Below are 18,926 nucleotides of genomic sequence, written 5' to 3'. Positions count from 1 at the left end.
ATGCACAGGCGAAGGCGAAAAAATTAAGACCCGAGGCCTCTGGCATAAAGTCTCTGATGGAATGCGGACTACACTACCCAGCATGCCTCTGTCATCTCTGTCTTCCTTAGGGGGTCTTTACGGAGAAGACGCCATGTTAGAACTCTTAACCAGCATTTAACGGCATCAAAAAGATATCAGAGAACATCATGATCGTTCTTGGTTGCTAGAGTATTTACGGGCATGGGCACTAAGTAGATCTTTATACTTGTACATAGAGTGTGTAAGTATGCATGTGTTTGTGTGTTTAACTGCGAGGGTGGTGGGGGGAAAGAAGAAAAGCCACAGCTGGAGAGACCGCGAGCCGTGGGTGAGGTCATTCTCCAAGGCAAACGGCAATAAGCCGCCTCAATCGTTTTCCCTTCACTGAAAGATGAAAAGGAGATGATTCCTCCCACCCCCTTTTGAACCCTCGCCTCACTCCTCTCTACCAATCTTCCCTATTTTCCACATCTCTACACGTCGACCTACTTTCCCTCCTCCCCCACAGGGCTGGCTCTCAGCGCCGGGTGCTTCAATCACTCACGTGATGAATCCCTCTCATCTAAAGCTCTGACTGAAAGCTGCCGATCATTTATCCAGCTGGAGAAGACCTAACCAGAGCCATCCTTCCAACCAACAAAGGCGTATCCGTGTTGTCCGAGTGCTCTCTGAGGAACCGTGTACGGGGTTCTGACTGGCAATCTTTAGCCAGTTTTCTCGACAAATTTAGTCCGACTCTCTGAGACTCCCCCGTCTGAAAAGGAGGGTCGCTTCCTCTGCGATATGTAATGGCATCCTTTCAAACCGCTCCTCATACAACAACACTGGACAGCTGAACGCACTCGGAGGCAAGTGGTTACTCCACATCATAAAACACCAGCCGTCCGTCATTCTTTACCCCTCCAGAAAGAATAAAAGGAAGTGATTTCCCCTTTCGCACAGTCCCCTCTGTACTGTATATCTTGCACACTGACTTATTTTCCCTTTGGACAACAGCGAACAGATGCCTGGTTAGAGTCTCTCAGATACACACAGAAGATGGAAAAAAACAAAAACGCCATCCTTCCCACTCACAGAACAGGGCCAATTATGCTCTCCGGGTTGCCAGAGAAATCAGGCTCGTAAAAAAAAAACCTTAAGTATTTCCCTTGCAAACTACAAGCAACGCTATTAAACACAATATGATTACTATTATTGCCAAAAATATTCATGAACACTCAAATTCCCTGAACAGTTCCTTCAAGATCCTAAAATCTTCTCACATTATATTATGGGAAATGTTCTGCTGGGAAACCTTGGGTCCTGGCATTCATGTGGATGTTACTTTGACACGTACCACCTGCTTAAACATTGTTGAAGATCGAGAACACCCCTTCATGGCAACGTTATTCCCTAATAGCACTGGCCTCCTTCAACACGATAATGCGCCCTGAGACACTGCACAAACTGTTCAGGAACGGTTTGAGGAACATGACAAAGAGTTCAAGGTGTTGACTCGGCCTCCAAACTCCCCAGATCTCAATCTGATCGAGCGTCTGTGGGATGTGCTGGACAAACAAGTCCAATCCATGGAGGCCCCACCTCACAACTTAGAGGACTTAAAGGATCTGCTGCTAACGTCTTGGTGCCAGATACCACAGCACTCCTTCAGAGGTCTTGCGGAGTCCATGCCTTGACGGGTCAGAGCTGTTTTGGCGGCACAAAAGGGAACCCGATACACAATATTACGCAGGTGGCTTTAATGTTATGGCCGATCGGTGTATAGTTTACGGTCGGTGATGTGGAACGTCCGCGAAACAAGCTAGCTCCTGTTACCGCTTACGCTATTGCAGCTATAAACAGTCCTTTCCTCATCAGCCTCTCGTTTCTTTTCTCTATCTTGAAGGTGATACGTGTTACACTGAGCACATTAATATAAACCTGTCATCTGAGTTGTAGCCGGAACTACAACCCCGCTTCCAAAACAGTTGGGACGCTGTGTAAAATCTCATAAGCCCGTATGTTATTCACAGTCGAACATAGAAAACATATCAAATGTTTCAACTGAGGAAATGTACCGTTTCAAGAAGAAAAAAAAAAAAGGTCATTTTGAATTTGATGGACGCAACACGTCTCAAAAAAGACGGGACGGGGGCAACAAAAGCCTGGAAAAGTAAGTGTGATTCGATGTGGGTTTATAAGATGTGCAAACCATTGCATTCTGTTCTTATTTACATTTTACACAGCGTCCCAGCGTTTCTGGAATCGGGGCTGTACTATCAGATCTTCTGACCAATCAGAATCTTCATTTACTGTATTTCGATTTGGGTTTGGTAAACAGATGCACACAGCAGACTCGCTTGTAAAACCCGTAGCATGAGATTTGCAAATCATGATTATTAAATACACTCCTATATTTTCATTTGGAGGACAGTCAGGGAAGGGCGACATTAAAACACTACAACAGCGTGCTCGGATCTCAGAGAAGGACATGAGAGGCTTTTAGAAGTCCAGGTGTAACACGTAGGAGCATACACTTTTACCATCCACTTTATTAGGAACGCCTGCACGTTCATGCCGTTATCTAATCAGCCAATCATGTGGCAGTGGCGCAATGCAAAATAATCACGCGGATACAGGTCAAGAGCTTCGGTTAATCTTCACATCAAACATCAGAATGAAGATGTCTGTGACTGTTGTTGGTACCAGACGGGCCGGTTTGAGTATTTCAGAAACTGCTGATTTGTGAGTCTGTGCCCATGATAGCAAAGGATTCCAGTTCTTGGCTGACAAGATTGAATCCAATGTGAAACATTAACTGAAGTGGATGGTTAGCGTACGTGCATGTGTGTCCGTGTTTGTGCATATGTATGGTCATATCTCCCCACCTCTCTCTGCCACACGGGGTTGACGGTGTTGCAGACGATGCCTGATCTTTTCTCCTGGCCGTGGTGTGGTAAAGCAGGGAAGATGCTGTGTTTGCCCGGGTGGATGGCGATCTTCAGGTAGGGGTCCGGGTTGAAGAACATACCCTTCTTTAAGCCTGTCGCCTGGAAATCTGAACACACACACACACACACACACACACGAAATACTAAGAGGAAACGAGCTTCACTCAGAAGTCCAGCAAATTAAATGCCCAAGGTAAAGAAAGCTGAAGAGTTTTAAAAGCCCTCGTCTGCTGGCTCAGTGCTCGGCTCGTCGCTCCAAGCGTTTATGTGAGCGTGTTTACGTCGCCCCTCTCCGGAGGGAAGCCGTGGCATGTTAGGATTTGTAAGTGAAAGATTGCAGTGGCGATCGATAACAAGCGTCCCTCAGGAGTCACTAAAAATAGAGGTCGGACTGAAAATTTATCTAAGCTAATTACTCTCTCCTAATTGGAAAGCGCGCTCGTGGCAGTTGCTATGGTAACGTGCTTGGGGCGGTGCGTACTCTACCTGACAGAGAGAAGCTGATGAGTCTTCGCCTGCCCTGACTCTGAGGCACGTCGTCCACGGCAACCGGCTTGAACACCTGAGCGAGGGAGGGTGAGACAGAAACGAAGAGTGGGTGAGGGGGGGGAGAGAGAGAGAGAGAGAGAGAGAGAGAGAGAGAGAGAGAGAGAGAGTGTGAGCTCTTCAGAGAGAAAAGATCCCCACACCTCACCTAAACCCCCTCACCAACCGCTACCACATGCTGGCACATATGCACACACACACACACACACATTCTGCAGAAGCTGAAGTTAAAGCCACAATAAAGTGAGATCAGTTTTACACTCATACCAAACCCAGAAAATACACACACTACTTAACCAACAACATCCTGTCTTGCTTTTAGTTTCTAGGTTCATGCAAGACAATGATTTTATCCCGTCAAATAAATAAAAAAGCTCTTAATGCACTTCCTATACATCGAATCCTTGATTACATATCAATCTGGGCATCGTCTATTCTCAGAAGGACCGATACACAAGTACTCTTCTGTAATTCTTTGTGATGATTAGGTAGGATCCGAGTCTAATGTGTGTGAGATCAGAAATGATAAACAGGCTGCCTGAAGTTGAGCTTATATTAATAGACTCAAGATGATCCGTGCGTATGCAAGCCCGAGGCCTAATCCTCACTCAAGAGGAGACGATGAAACTGATTAAAGCAGCCATTGCGAAAATTTAAAAAAATACATTTTTTGTGAAATTTTTTTTTAATCATTTTTATGAGTTCAGTAATAAAAATCGTTCTGCAGTGTTACTCGATGATGATGATGATGATGATGATGTACTGCAAACATTGTAGTGCAATGTAAAAGTTACAGGGTGAAAGTTGGGTCACAGTGCACACACACACACACACACACACACACACACACACACACACACACTCACCGGCGCTGAAGGGTTCCTCACGGTCACACTGGGTGTCGTTGCCCTCAAGGCGCCGCTCACCCCGTGGTAGTACTTAAAGCAGATCTTCGTCTCGGCTGAGTAAAAGAGGAAGAGGTTCAAATTGACCACCTACTTTTTTTAGCGCGGCGATTGTGCAGTGGTTAAGGTTCTGTGATAGTCATCATGCTGTATCATACCTGACCCTGTGCTCTGACCTCAGCTTCCTAATTAATACGATAACAGAATGCATTATCATGATGGTTATCACTTAACTACTACCATTATTAATGGCTGTTCAGATATGACTCACTTGGCCGTTAATGTACAGCATATGCTTCATTATGTCCTGATTAGAAACGTTATAAAAGCATTACTTACATATTAATATATGCTTACATGTGGACTTTATAGCAAAGCATTACCCTCTTAAACATCTACTAGCCTCCAACAGTTTCAGAAGCACTGTGATATAAAAAGAAATAAATAAATAAAAAAGCTACCACTTATGTAAAGTAATCACAGCAGCACAGACATCATCAGAGCTGCCAGTCAAGTGTGTAACAGGTTCTTTTGATGACAGACGGTCCCTTTTGAGATTTTTTTTTTAATAACACCCTACGGCTTTTTACTTTCGCATTAAAATGGCCTAAACAAATCAGACCAGCAGAATTCTTGTTTTTTTTTTTTGTTTTGTTTTTTAAACACGTTCGTCGAAAACGCTGACGAGTTCGGCCGAGGGTCAGCGTTTGGTATGGATTAAGTGCTGAGTGTCATGGCTAAAATTAGCCTCCATGTTGACGCACACACACACACACCTTCAAATAGATTACTTTACAGCTTCATTAATCCTGCACTGCTGAAGACTGCCAGCAACAGCATTTCCTGTTAGCAACACGGCTGATTTATAGGACAAAGGCAGAGGGCGTGCGGTCAGTAACGACTCTCTCTCTTTCTGTAAACCCCACTTTATATGAGGAAAACAGAGCTGTGGAGGAGATACAGGACTTTCACAGAGTGTTTCCCCTCCAGCTCAACACAGTCATCGGCCAACCTCTTAGTCTCTAATGTAGCAGTAATACAGCAGTGTGTTACAACAGACAGAGGGCTTTGCGCTCTCCCTGCAACATGCCATATGGGGGTGATAAATCACTGTCGTAGCACCGAAACAGCTGCTGTGACGGCCTCCTTTTCTGCAGAGTCATACTGATGCTAGCATACCCCAGCTAAGCTGCAACCACCATTATTACTGGTGGTTATTATTTATTCAAGAGAATTCAACAGAAATGAATGTACACTATGCATTACTGAGATAAAGAACCACAGACACAGACGTGAAATGTACGTAATCATCTCTCCGTAGACTGCAGACAAGTCTTTGAGCCCTTCAAATGTATTAGATATCCTGCCAAGCTAGCTCATTTTAGCTGACTGGTATTAAAGAGTGAATTTTTTTTTTTTTAAATATTTATGAATATAACTTACAATTCCTCTCAGAAATCCTGTCAAGTTGGTTTGGATTCGATAGCTAGCTAGGGTAAAGTGTGAATCTTTATGAATATGGATTTAAAATTATTTGAGAAATCTTGTCAAGGTGTTGTTGTTGCTGTGTTTGTTTATTTTTTTATTTTAGCTGGTTGGCTAGTATTGCCAATGAAGATCCTGTAAACGTACTTTAATTAAATAGTGAACATGCAAAAATATGACTTAAAATCCTCTCGGAAATCCTGTCAGGAATTCTCACGTTAGCTATCTAAGTATCATTAGAAGTCTAGATCATTGGAAGACCAGCATTTTTTTTTCTTAACGACTTGACAGTCCTCTCAGACATCCTGGCAGCTTTTGTTAGCCAGCAGCTAGCTGGAAAATTCGGAACATTTTCTGAATATGACTTTAAATAGTCAGCTAGCATTAGAAGTAAGGATTATGGAAAATCCTCTCAGAAATCCTGTCAGGTTAACTTAGGTTAGCTAGTTGGTCAGCATTAGCAATGGAAATTATAGAAGAGGAAAGTCTTTCTCAAATATCCTGTGAGGTTAGCTTATTTGCTAGCTTGTCAAGACATTTAGAAATACTCTCAGAAATCCTGTCAGCGTTAGCCAGCAGCTAGCTGGAAAATTCGGAACATTTTTTGAATATGACTTTAAATAGTCATCTAGCATTAGAAGTAAGGATTATGGAAAATCCTGTCAGGTTAACTTAGGTTAGCTAGTTGGTCAGCATTAGCAGTGGAAATTATAAAAGAGGAAAGTCTTTCTCAAATATCCTGTGAGGTTAGCTTATTTGCTAGCTTGTAAAGACATTTAGAAATACTCTCAGAAATCCTGACAAGTTAGCCAGCTAGTTAGAGCTAGCAACTGTAGTAAAAGTTAATAAATATGACTTATAGATTCACTCAGAAATCCAGTCAAGTACGTTTATAGGCCAGATAGCCAGCAATATCATTTTAAAAGTTATTCAAATTTATTAAGTTAATCATGTTAGCTGGGTAGCATTAGAAAATGGCAAACATTAACATGGCTCACAAAAAAAAATCTCAGAAATCCTGATAGGTTGTAGGTTTTTTTTTTTTATATATATATATATATATATATAGTCGATTAGTAGCTAAAGTTTGCTTGGTATTCCCTCAGAAATTCTGTCCCTTTAGCTCATTCATGTACATATATGAATCCAAGTTGTATTCCCGCCTCATGTCCAGTGTTCCTAGGATAGACTTAGGATCTAACCACCAGGATAAATGGTTACTGTGGCTGAATGAATGAATTTCAACAGCTTTTTTCTTTCTAATTGAAGATGTCCATATAGTTCAGTACATAAAGAAACACCAATGTTTCTGTCTATGGTCCTCGAAGCACTCCTGCTCAGAACCGCTCTCAGTACACAAAGGCGCATCTAATGAGGTATTGCACTGCGCCACAAAGGGGATTGTGTGTGAGTATGCAACCAAATGTGGACCCCAGCTGCGAGACAGGGCGTTAAAAAAAGCCAGTCTCGCTCGAGTGTATTACAGCGCTCGGTACTCAGAGTCGACTGCTCAGAGCAAACTGTGTCAGTGGACATGGTGTGTTTGTTTCCATGGCAGCTATGTAGAACATAGTGACGTCATGCAGTCTTTACGCTTGGGTAATAGCACAATCGAGATCAAACCCTTATCATCCTTACTCAGGCCTGCTGGAGGCTCTGATTCGCTGACTGCATGTGGATTATTTGATTGTGGAGATTGTAGGATAAAATATGCTGATCCAAACGCAATAAGGCTCCAAGTTGTGCAGGTTATGGCGATTGTGCAATGTCGTCGAAGTAAGACTCAAAAGTAGGCCTCTATAATAGGCCTATCGTACAATATATACTGTGTGCATGTGTGTGTGTAAGATAATGCACTTACGCTCAACAAAGTAGGAATTGGCTTCAATCTTCCACACGATCTGGCCTTTGTGAGAGCCATTCACCCCGCGGTTCTTATAGTCCAGAAAGTTCTCTGACAGCACCTCATCTGAGAAAGAGAAAAGAATCTGTACACCCTCTCGGAGGGAAACACAATGATGATGTAGGTCCCCAATTCCAAGCACTTTTTTTTTTTTCTTCAGCAAACAATTCGTTTTTATTTATAACACAGCCAGTTGCTGCAAGTCTGTGTTGGCTAGAAATGTGACAACAAATGATTAATGGATTCATGTTTGTATCGGATTCAATCCAATCTCAGTAGCTCACACGGGCCCAAAGAAACAGTGAGACAGTGTGATAGAAGAGTGAGGGATTAAAGCGATTTACAGAGCTATATACGAGAGAGAGAGAGCGGGAACAGATTTACTGTTTCTTATAGACAGCCAGATCCAGACTGCTTTCCTCACACCTCCCGATTTCTGATCACTCACCGATGAGATACATTCCGATCCAGTCTCCGGCGTCCACCTCCTCCTTGATGTCCCATGTGAGTGTGATGTCCGGCGACTGGCTGATGGCGTAGTGGGAGGTACTGGTGGTCAGTGTAGAGCGGCAGTGTGATGTCACCAGGTCCGTATCGCTGGTGGAACGCGGTATGGCGGCTGCCAGCTGTTCGGGCTCGCCGTTCTGGAAGTCCACGCTTGGGAAGTGCTCCGGGTTGAAGCTGTGCCGGATAGGGTCTTTGCTCCGGCGCCGGGCCTGGGACGAGCGAGACGGCGAGGCCATGGCCGCCAGCCCGAGAAAGCGGTTCTGGTATAAATTCTAATAAGGGAAGAGATAGAGGAGGTGGTAAGAGATGGATATGTTACATATAGGGTAGTACAATAGATTTAGCACTGCTGGCATAAACGGCTTCTATTTACCATAGGAAGTGAAACCAGTCTACCAGGAAGTAGTCGATTTGAAACAGGAAGGTTAGAAAAATTAAAAAAGAGGAAGGGTAGCCAAGTGTCACGGCTTCCATCTCTGCATTGTGGTATGATCCTGTCTCCGCCCCTTTCCTGACATTCATCTGTTGCCTTATTGTGTTCACCTGTTTTGTGTTGGACAGGAATGAAGATAGGACCAGGACTATATTACAGATAAAAATCCTATGATCCTATTGACTCAGGCTAAAGTATTCTGACAATAGAAATATGGCATAGAAATGAAACGACCGCAAAGCACTACATTATTCACGTCTCCGGAAATGGCTTTGGAGATTTTTCTTAAGATGAGAACACTGATTGTGCTCTTCCTATTTCTGTGATTTGTCATTTCTCACGTTGTCCACCTGAGACTATGTCAAACTAATAGAGCTATTACAGGTCCACATTATTCTAATACGCGCAATATCCCTGCGGTTCCTGGAAATGGTGTTACTCAGAAGACGAGTCTGGTTCTTCTTTAGATTTCATTATTTTTTTTTTTTTTTACCTCACCACTGCTGTCTCTGGCTTGTTCATGATGGATCTAAATCTACATCCAGATTTCTGTGAAGCCGCTTTATGAGAAAGTCTGCCGTTTTAAAAAAAAAAATACCTAGATTTGATTTCAGAATTTACAGTAATCTTTTTTTTTTATGGAAACAATTTTTATGGAAATTTGCTCGGATTGTGATTAGCTCCCGTTTTTGGGATGGAACTCTTTTTTCGGTCATGGAGAGATGAACACGTTTAAAAAGGGGGCGAAGGAAATCGTGCAAATCCTCTCTGGAGAAGAGTGCTGCTTTATTACAGTCAGACATAACACAAAGGATAGATAGTAAAGGGAGGAGGGCGGGGGTTGTGGATGAAGGACCAGTCTCCGCTTTGTGCTGCATCGAGCATCCACTAAAACACACCCTCTTTCAATCTACACACTTCTGGAGATCTTTTCATCCGTCTGATGAAGCAGCTTTCAGATTCCGTGTGTGTGTGTGTGTGCCACAGCCTGCCTTTCTGTCTGCACGGCTCTGTATTGTGTGGTGTAAACTGCTTGCTCTGTATCTGAGCCTCGAGCGCTCTCTTGGCTATGTCAGACTATTTCTCTTCTCGTCTTCTTGTCTTCATCTGCTCCGTCTGGATGCTCTGACTAAACCGTCTTCTTCTCCTTCTGTGGTTTAGATTCTTTGTCTCGTGCTGCCGATTCGATACACGTTTTTTTTAAAGGAATATTTCGCCTAGCAATGCTAACGCAGAGGGGGGAGAAAAAAAAAAAAAATCAATGGATGACAGGAGACGCTAAGTAGCAGGATTGCATTCCCACAGCGCAATCGCACATTAGCACGTATTATTAGTCATTTTCGGTTGCGCCTGGCATCCTCTCGTCCTTGTTTCTGGCTCAGAGGAGAAGAAGAAGAAGAAGCAGAAGAAGAAGAACAGGAAGAGGAAGACACATCTTTTCATTGTGTAGCCTGCAGAATGAATATGCGTAGGGGTTTACAGTGATGACTCAACATGAAGCAAGTCCTTGCCAATCCTCTACCACTTTACAAAGCGCTAAAAAAAAAATACTGTCTTAAAGAGAGCACGCTCTTTCGATTAAAGGTTCTCCAAGTGCTTTTAATTGGTCCTTGAAATCCTAAAAAGACTCGAAATCGCCATTCAGGATGTCTCCTCACGTTCACAAAGGACTAAATCAATCTGGCTCGCTAGCCGTCACACTCTAAACGACACGAATGCGATTTTTACAATAAGGCTAATGAGATCATCATATCAGGTTAATACCATTTGACCATTCCATATTAAAATACCAATTCCTTCCATGCTCCCGGCTCCCTGTGAAATAACACGTGGGGGTCTGCCTGCCAGGGCTAACGCCATGCTATTACCAAAATGTCAATTGCCAGTCTGCAGTTGTAGTGTGAGGAAGGAGAAGTAATGTGAAAGAAAGAGGGATGGAGCACACAGGCTGAGATCTTGACCTGCACTGATGGGACTGTCGTACTCCAGGCTTCGGGCCAATCTGTGTACACGTCACACTTTACGGCGCTCACCACGCTCAATACTGTGTTGCGTTGTGCATGCGTCCGGATACGCGTCCGATAACAAATCCTGAGACCTTTCATTCCATTCAAATTTAAATTTCAGCATATCGATCAACTTCCATTCATGTTACAAGAGAACAGATTTGGTACAGAAGAAGAGGAAAAAAAATAGACTTGTCCTGGACTACCCATAATCCTAAAGCGACCCATTTAATTCATAGCCTAATAGCAGCTAGCCAACTACCGAACTAGCAAGGTGTTTATCTATGCATGTTTAGCCAGTAAAGTCCCATTCGGCAGCCATCTTGGCAACCCGCCATGCAAAACCAAGCTAAAAATCTACTTGGATGGACAGAGACCTATTTATTTGACAAAATGACCTTTAAAACATGGATTTCAAATGGTTCTTAGAGTTAAAATGGCTATATCCGGATAAGAATATGACAGGCCACATGTAACACGTAACAGGCCTGGTAACGCCTAATCCGCAAGGTGATTGGCTGTTTTTACTGGGGGGCAGGATTTACGTGATACAGCCGCCATTTTGAGTTGCCTTATTCGTACTTGTCTGGTATAGCTACTTGGTGTAGTGCTAGTCGGCACGTTGTATGTAATATATTATTTTGAGAAGCTAGCTATTTATATTTAAGTGATATACAGTACAGCTCTTAACTAGCAATTTTAACAGCTTTTCGGCAGATGTTTAGCCAATGTCTGAATGTTTCAAATATGTTTAACTAGATTGTACAGTATGGTCATTACAAATTCTCTAAAATATAATTGTTCACACTGGAGATTGTGGAAGCGGGTCGAGTGGGGAAACATGTTCGGTTGTCAGCCGGAGAAGTGGGTGGTCAGTACCGTTGAGCTTTTTTAACAGACGCTACTTCGGTTTGTCAACACCGGGACACTGTAGAGACTTTCGAAGGTGACACATTGCAGCGAGCAGCAGGCAGAGGATGAGGTGAGGTGGGGGTTATAGCAGTGGCCATAACACTGCTCAGAGTCAGCAACACTACCAGCGGGATGTCTAACACACACATGTCATGGGTTACAGTCTGACTGAGAGCTGCAGAGCCTGTGTGTGACGAAGAAACAATATTTATATCAGTAATACTGATTAGTATACTGTATTTGACCAAAAGCAGTCAGAGGACGGTTATGATGAATAAAATTAGGACAGGTACGTGTTAACTATAAGCATATTCAATCCAGCAAAAAATAATGTTGTAGTCGTAGAGAGGATTTTACAGAATTCTTGCCTCCATCAATACACTGAATCTTCATCATAGTGTACTTGTATACACCGATCCGGTTAGCTGCAGAGATCAGACTCTGAACATCAACTTAACGTACGCTCGCTCAGAGTAATCGCATTTCAGATCATCACGGACTAACAAGAGGTCCACTACTGGGTCGGCCTGGCCTGACTTCATTTATCCAACAAAATAACATGATTTATCTCTGTTTAGTCTTAGATGCTCCGCGCTACGGGTTATTGATTATCTTTTATATATTTTTTTGTGGACACAAGCTTTAGAATCTTTAAGGCTGCAATGTCCAATACACTCGTTTCTGCAAGAAAATAAAACAGGTTTGAACAGGTTGAGTTTTCAGAGTAGGATATATAGGAAATGTGCTACAGGTCTGTGATTGGTCAGCGGCCCTGCCGGTCAAATTGCCTGAAAGTAAGTAGTTCTTGATCACATCTGACCAAAAAAATACTAGACCCAAAGACAAAATCTAAAAAGGCAAAAACAAAGACAACCCGAGTAAATACAAAATACAGTTTTTATATGATAATGTTATTTATTGAAGCAAAAAAAAAATAGATCCAATACCAAAAATGGCATCCATAGAAGAGTGGTGAGGCGAAAACCACTGCTAACCCAGAAGAACATTAAGGCTCGTCTGAATTTTACCAAAACACACCTTGATGATCCTCAAACCTTTTAGGAGAACGTTCTGTGGACTGATGAGTCGAAAAAGGAACTGTTTGGAAGAGGGCTGTCCTGTTAAATCTGCCGTAAACCAAACACCGAATTCCACAAAAAGAGCAGCATACCTACAGTCGAGCATGGTGGAGGAAGTGTGATGGTGTGGGGATGCTTTGCTACTTCAGGGCCTGGGCAACTTGCAGTAATGGAGGGAAACATGAATTCTGCTCTCTACAAGAAACTCCTAAAGGAGAATGTCTGGTCTTCAGTCTGTAAATTGAAACTCAAGCAGAACTGGATTATTCAGCAAGACAACGATCCAAAGCATAGGAGTAAATCCACCGTTGAACGGCTCAGAAAAAGCTAAATGAAAGTCGTGGAGTAGCGTAGTCCTGACTTGAACCAATTGAGACGCTGTGGCAGGACCTTAAATGGGCAGTTCATGCTCAAAAACCCTCCAGTGCGGCTGAACTAAAGCAGTTCTGCAAAGAAGGGCGGGCCAAAATTCCACCACAGCGCCGTGAAAGACTGATCTCCGGTTATCGGAAGCGTTCGGTTGCAGTTATTGCTTCTAAAGGTGGCACAAACAGATCTTAAGATTAAGAGTGCAATTAGTTTTCGACATGGAGGAAAACCTGCCTGAATAGCTTTCAAATATGCCTCTCAACAGATTCCACAAGTCTCTTGAATTGTCCTGGAGAGCTGAATATCGTTCTTCCAAAAGACAGTTGGTGTTTTGATGATGGTCGTCGAGAGCGTTAACTCATACGCCGCTCCGAAATCTCCCACAGGTGTGTGACGGGGTTGGAGTATGGTGAGTGTGAAGGCCTTCGTGTATAATTTCCACCATTTTCATTCTCATCAAACCTTTCAGTGAACCCTCGTGCCCTGTGGATGGGGCGGGGTCATCCTGGAAGACACCACTCCCTTAAGGATAGAAGAAATGTTAAGGAAATTATACGATAAAGCTGATCGGTTAGAAACACTGCAGTAAACTGATTTGCAGTGACGCTTCATGCTCCGAGGACAAGTGGACGCAATTTTTTTATTTTTTTTTATACCCCTCTTCCAGTTCCAGATCGTGATTTCCCGCATTAAGCTGTACCATGCTGTAATCAACTGTGGGCGGTTTGTATGTACACGGGTAATAGAGGCTTTAAGCGCGCCTCACGATTACGCCAGGCCCTGATAAATTAATTACGATCATTCGGCATCCAGAAGCAGACTGCGTGAAGCCTCACTTAACACACTCCCATCGCAAGTTTCCTGTCACAAGGGTTCATTACATTACGTACAGACACACAGGGTGAAGGGAGCTGGCGGACGGCCTGCTGGGAGTTCATCAGTGGGGTATTAAGGAATCTTAGTGAGACTGCAGGCCTTCAAACTCTCTTTTTTTCCTCAGGATATAAAAAGGCTCAAGTGGTCTATATTAATATCAGTCAGACTCTAAAGTCGAGTGGTGTCCAATCTAACTCTCGTAGCTCCAGCATGGCCGGGCAGCAGACGCACCTACTACCTGATCAACTGATACATAGGTGGAACGAGGTGTGGATCCTGATTGGTTTCTAGAAGCTGGTGAGCTGCAGAGTGTCAATCCATGTGCCCTCAGGTCACCTAATCCACACACTCTCTCTCTCTCTCTATCCGTTATCTCTTATGTCATCACTCTTTCTCTCGCCCTCCGTTTCTTTCCCAGTCTTTATTTGATTGAAAAGCGCAGCGCCCTGCTCTCGTCAGCGTCTCGCATTCCCTGTGTGACTCCATGACTCCATGCATATTTAAAGTGTGTGTGGACAGAACGGCTGGGCGTCTCTCTCTGACCTATAAAATGCAGCAGCATGTTACACATCGCTCTTCTCTCTCACACACACACACACACACACACATACTTCGTGTATCCGACAACCACATCTCTATCATAGCAGCTTTCCAGAGCTTTAGTGCAGCTGCGCCCCATTGTAATATGTGTGCCGGCCTGGGAAATCCCTTCACGTGGTGAAATTCTGTCGTGTGTGTTTCAGCCTGCAGACCCTCTGGTGTTTTTTGTTTTTCGCACCGTCCTGTGTAAACGCTAAGTCTAAAGACTGTCATGTGTGAAAATCCCGGGAGATCGGCAGTTTCTGAAATACTCAAACCAGCCCGTCAGGCGCCAGCGATCGAAAATTCAGCAGCACTGTGGTGCTTAGTACTTAATAAAGTGCTTAGCTGTATGAGACTCTCAACGCTTTTTTATGTAGCATTCTTGGATATAGTAAATCGGATTTGATCGTACAATCCATATTCCCTAACGACGTTCTTCCTCCGCCTGCCGTATCTGAACCCTGGGTTGGTATGTGGGCAGGTGGTTATTTTAACAGGAAGTGCAACGGTCTGCGAGCAAACAAGGCTCTGTTCCTCCCCCGCCGTCGCCTCCCTCTCGCTCCCTCTGTGCCGAAATTAGAGCAGGATCAATACGCAGAGCATCCGAAGGCCCTACACGTCACCGACCCTGGTCTGCATGCAGGGTTCGCGGCGGAATCGATGTTAACCCAACTCTCCTCGTCAACAAATACCGGCACCCAGGTGCAGCCGGACGATTAGGAATGACCTCTGGATATCGATCCATCTTTGCTTTTGCTATATACGGCACACAAGATTGGGGAAAACACTCTAGTATGCGTACTTCATCATGGATCAGGGCAATACAGTAGGGTAATTACAGTGTTATGGATGTGACATTTTAACTAATATTGACTTGTAAAGTCACTAATTGCCCGATCAATGAGACAGTTCACTCATCTGGTCATGTGACCTTTCAGGGACAACACGGATCTACATTCAAATGCTAAATATTCATTTCAATTATCATTCTTATTATTTCCCAAAAGTGTTTCAGAGACTACACACACACACACACACACACACAAAAAGCCTTGTAAAAATCATTATTCACTTCACAATGTGTCGCGCTGTAAAATTCTCGATTCTGATTGGTCAGAAGGTGTTGGTTTTTCTGTCAGAAGTAAAGTTTTTCCTCCACAGGAAAGTCTTCAGGACTTCGTAGCGCTTTGTAGTTTCACCTCGAACTAGAGAAACTAGCGAGGGTTAAGGTTAGACTGTTTATAACGGTTACAAAGTAGCCGTATAATAATATTAAATGGGACACAATAATAAATGTACGTATAAACGGATTAAAAAGTGCGATGTTCTGTAGCTATAGACGTCACACAATTGTTCGGTGAAACAATGGGAATAGGACTTGAGAATAAACTTCAGTTCTCCAAGGAGTTCAAGTCCCAGCACTGCTAAGCAACCACTGTTGGGCCCTTGGGCAAGGCCCTTAACCGTCAATCGCTCAGTATAAGGATAAGGGCGTCTGCCAAATGCCGTAAATGTCAATGTAAATGACGTGGATGTACAGCATGGGCAAATGATACCATTCCCTTTAAAAATCAATGAGTTAAATATAGACCCAAACGGACAAAGTGATCTGTTGCTTTTTTCCTTTTCTTTCCTCCTTCTTTTCCATAGTTCATAACACTTCGATTTGAAAATTCATGAACCTGCAAGAAGGGTCATTACTGGGCCTGGCCTGATTTTAAATGGCTCCTAAACACACACTGCTATTCATTTAATCCTGATCTGGCTTGATCTGGTGCCTAAATGCACATTAGCTTACGCTCAAATAACCTATTAAATACTGTCACACTGCCCACAACGTAGATCTAGGCACTGATTTCACAGATGATTGACTAAAAGCATGACATCATCATCATACTACATCATCATCATCATCATCATCAGGATTCCTCAATTCCCAGCCATTGTTTAGCACCTTACAATACCGGAGAACACAAATGGCAGCCTTATTACATTTTTGTTGTTATCTATTTAAGAGCCATCAAGCAATCATGATATGGATGTCAATGGGTATTACCGATCATGCTCAATACCAGCTCCGGGTCAACACAAAGAGATCAAATTACATGCTTCACTGCTCCTGGGTTTCACTGTCACCAAGTACATCAGTGTACGGGGTTATACAAGCTATGAAACATGAATATAATGTACAAATTACGCGGAAAACAAACACAGATGTGATTAGAAGTAGAAAACGAGGTTTAAAGAGGTTCAGGGATAAGCAAAAAGTGTATCACACACACACACACACACACACACACACACACACACACTCACGCACACACAAAAGCACAGTCGACTCGAGGACTGGGATGCTGAGACCTTAAGGCTAGAAATCAGCCATGTGTCTCTGGTCGCTATAGTAACCGACTGGGAATTCTGGGGGAAAAAATCGAAACGATGTTTGAAACCATGTAAAAAAAACGGTGTCCTATACCGTTAGGAAAAACCGTTTCTCAATGGGTTCTTGGGATGGTTAGCTTTCTAAATGTTTTAGCTTCTGTTTAGAACCTTTTTTGAAAAGGAAACTCTCTGTTGTGAGGTTCCCCCTCGGTGACGAAACAAACCGAAGAACCCTTTAGTAATATTCTGTTGTCACATTCCCACAAAGGGACAAGCTGGAGAACGCGTTAGGAATGCTCAGTTGTTAGTTTTCCCTAGAAGAACAAACCCAAGAACCATTTAGGATGCCCTATTGTTGGGTTCCCCTAGAAGAACAAACCTAAGAACTCTTTAGGATCCTCTGTTGTTGGGTTCCCCTAGAAGAACACACCAAAGAACCTTTTAGGATGCTCTGTTGTTGGGTTCCCCAATAAGAACACACCAAAGGGCCCTTTTAAGACACTCTGTTGTTGGGTTCCCCCACAAGAACACACCAAAGGACCCTTTAGGATGCTCTGTTGTTGGGTTCCCCTAGAGGAACACACCAAAGGGCCCTTTAGGATGCTCCAATGTTGGGTTCCCACAAAGGGACAAAAAAAGAGAGAACACCTTTAGAATGTTCTGTTTCAGGGTTCCTTCAGAGGGACAAACTGAAGAACCCTTTAGGATGCTCCGCTGTAGGTTTCCTCAATAATAACAAATCTAAGAACTCTTTTGGATCCCCTAGAAGAACACACCAAAGAACCCTTTAGGATCGTCTGTTGTTTGGGTTCCCACAAAGAAACAAACCGAACCTTTTCAGGCGCTCTATTTTCAGGTTCCCACAGAGACACCTACTGAAGAACCTTTAGGATACTTTTTTTTTTTTCCTGTTCCATACAAACATACAGGTGCATTATGGGTATTCTGTGCATACTCGAGTGCATCATTTTGGTCCCGAACCTTTTGCAGTGCATTGTGGGATTTCATGAGTGCCCTGGATAGTCTAAAAAATAAATAAATAGTGCACTATATAGTGGATAGGGCGCGGTTAAGGACATACAGTTTGAGTTATTATGGAAAAACGCAGTAAACAAAGACAGGCTACTACTCTACTATGTAGCATGCCAAAATAGTAGGGTACCTAAGCGCGTAATGTACTGACACAGCCTACTACTTAGTAAGGGAGTAGCCATGAAGGCTAGATTAGGACGCATCCATAATAGGTCCTTAATATTAGGCATTTTTCATCCCTACTAATTCCTAGTACGCAAGTATGCAGTTTAAGTGAGTTCTAAGGCTCTCCGTTCACTCACCTGAGTCAGTATCACCTGGCGGTGAATCATGCTCCGAAACCAGAGCTCCTCAGTCTCTGGAGGCCATGTTACTCCGTTAAACTCTCACACATCCCACAAAAGCGCCCCGCTTCTGCATCGCGCTAGCCTCCTGTGCTAATATGCTGATGGAAAGATGCTACATTCTCCTCTCCTTGTTTCCTGGGTACCAGGCGCTCCGCCACCAATGGATGTTCGTGTCATTCTCTCCACCGCTGTGCCCGCCTCTACGCCAAGACCCGGGTTGCCAGATTTCACCGTCTAACCTCTTTTCCCTCAACCAGACCTCCATGCCAAGCGGACTCTATGAAGTGTTTTTTCATGGTTATTTTAATGTTCTCATGGCCGACTGTTCTAAGTTTCTAAACAGGTTCGCAACCCTGTTTCTTGACTACCCCTTATTGTGCACATTCTAATGTTTTCCTGCTGTATAACACTCATTTTGACGCCGAAAAGGCTAATAATTAGTTAGGAGCACACAAGGACAGGGGATGCCCCAAGGACCAGGGTACTAAACTACACTTTTCCTTATGGATGTAAGTAAGGCAATAAGTAAGTACCTTTTATCTAGAACCGTGCATTTACAAATTACACTCATTCATCTGCTTTCTCGAAAACACTAGATGTGAGGTGAGAAC

The 18,926-nt window shown here is 43.4% G+C and overlaps 1 protein-coding gene across 1 annotated transcript in view; it reads right to left on the bottom strand.

Annotated features, from left to right (window-relative positions):
- The window catches only part of hecw1b (HECT, C2 and WW domain containing E3 ubiquitin protein ligase 1b), a 35,620-nt gene extending 17,107 nt beyond the window's left edge, over positions 1-18,513 (bottom strand). The window contains exons 1-6 of the mRNA XM_053651824.1: positions 18,271-18,513; positions 8,239-8,569; positions 7,749-7,856; positions 4,364-4,458; positions 3,438-3,513; positions 2,889-3,058 (exon numbers count right to left, since the gene is read on the bottom strand). Coding sequence (XP_053507799.1) covers positions 2,889-3,058; positions 3,438-3,513; positions 4,364-4,458; positions 7,749-7,856; positions 8,239-8,569; positions 18,271-18,300 — 810 coding nt within the window. The 5' untranslated portion in view covers positions 18,301-18,513. The remainder of the gene's footprint in view (positions 1-2,888; positions 3,059-3,437; positions 3,514-4,363; positions 4,459-7,748; positions 7,857-8,238; positions 8,570-18,270) is intronic.
- Between the last annotated feature and the right edge of the window lie 413 nt (positions 18,514-18,926).

The sequence above is a fragment of the Ictalurus furcatus genome, chromosome 20, assembly GCF_023375685.1.
Source record: "Ictalurus furcatus strain D&B chromosome 20, Billie_1.0, whole genome shotgun sequence".
NCBI lineage: Eukaryota > Metazoa > Chordata > Actinopteri > Siluriformes > Ictaluridae > Ictalurus > Ictalurus furcatus.
The sequence above is the reverse complement of the archived record's forward strand: the minus strand, read 5'-3'. Positions and strand labels throughout refer to the sequence as shown.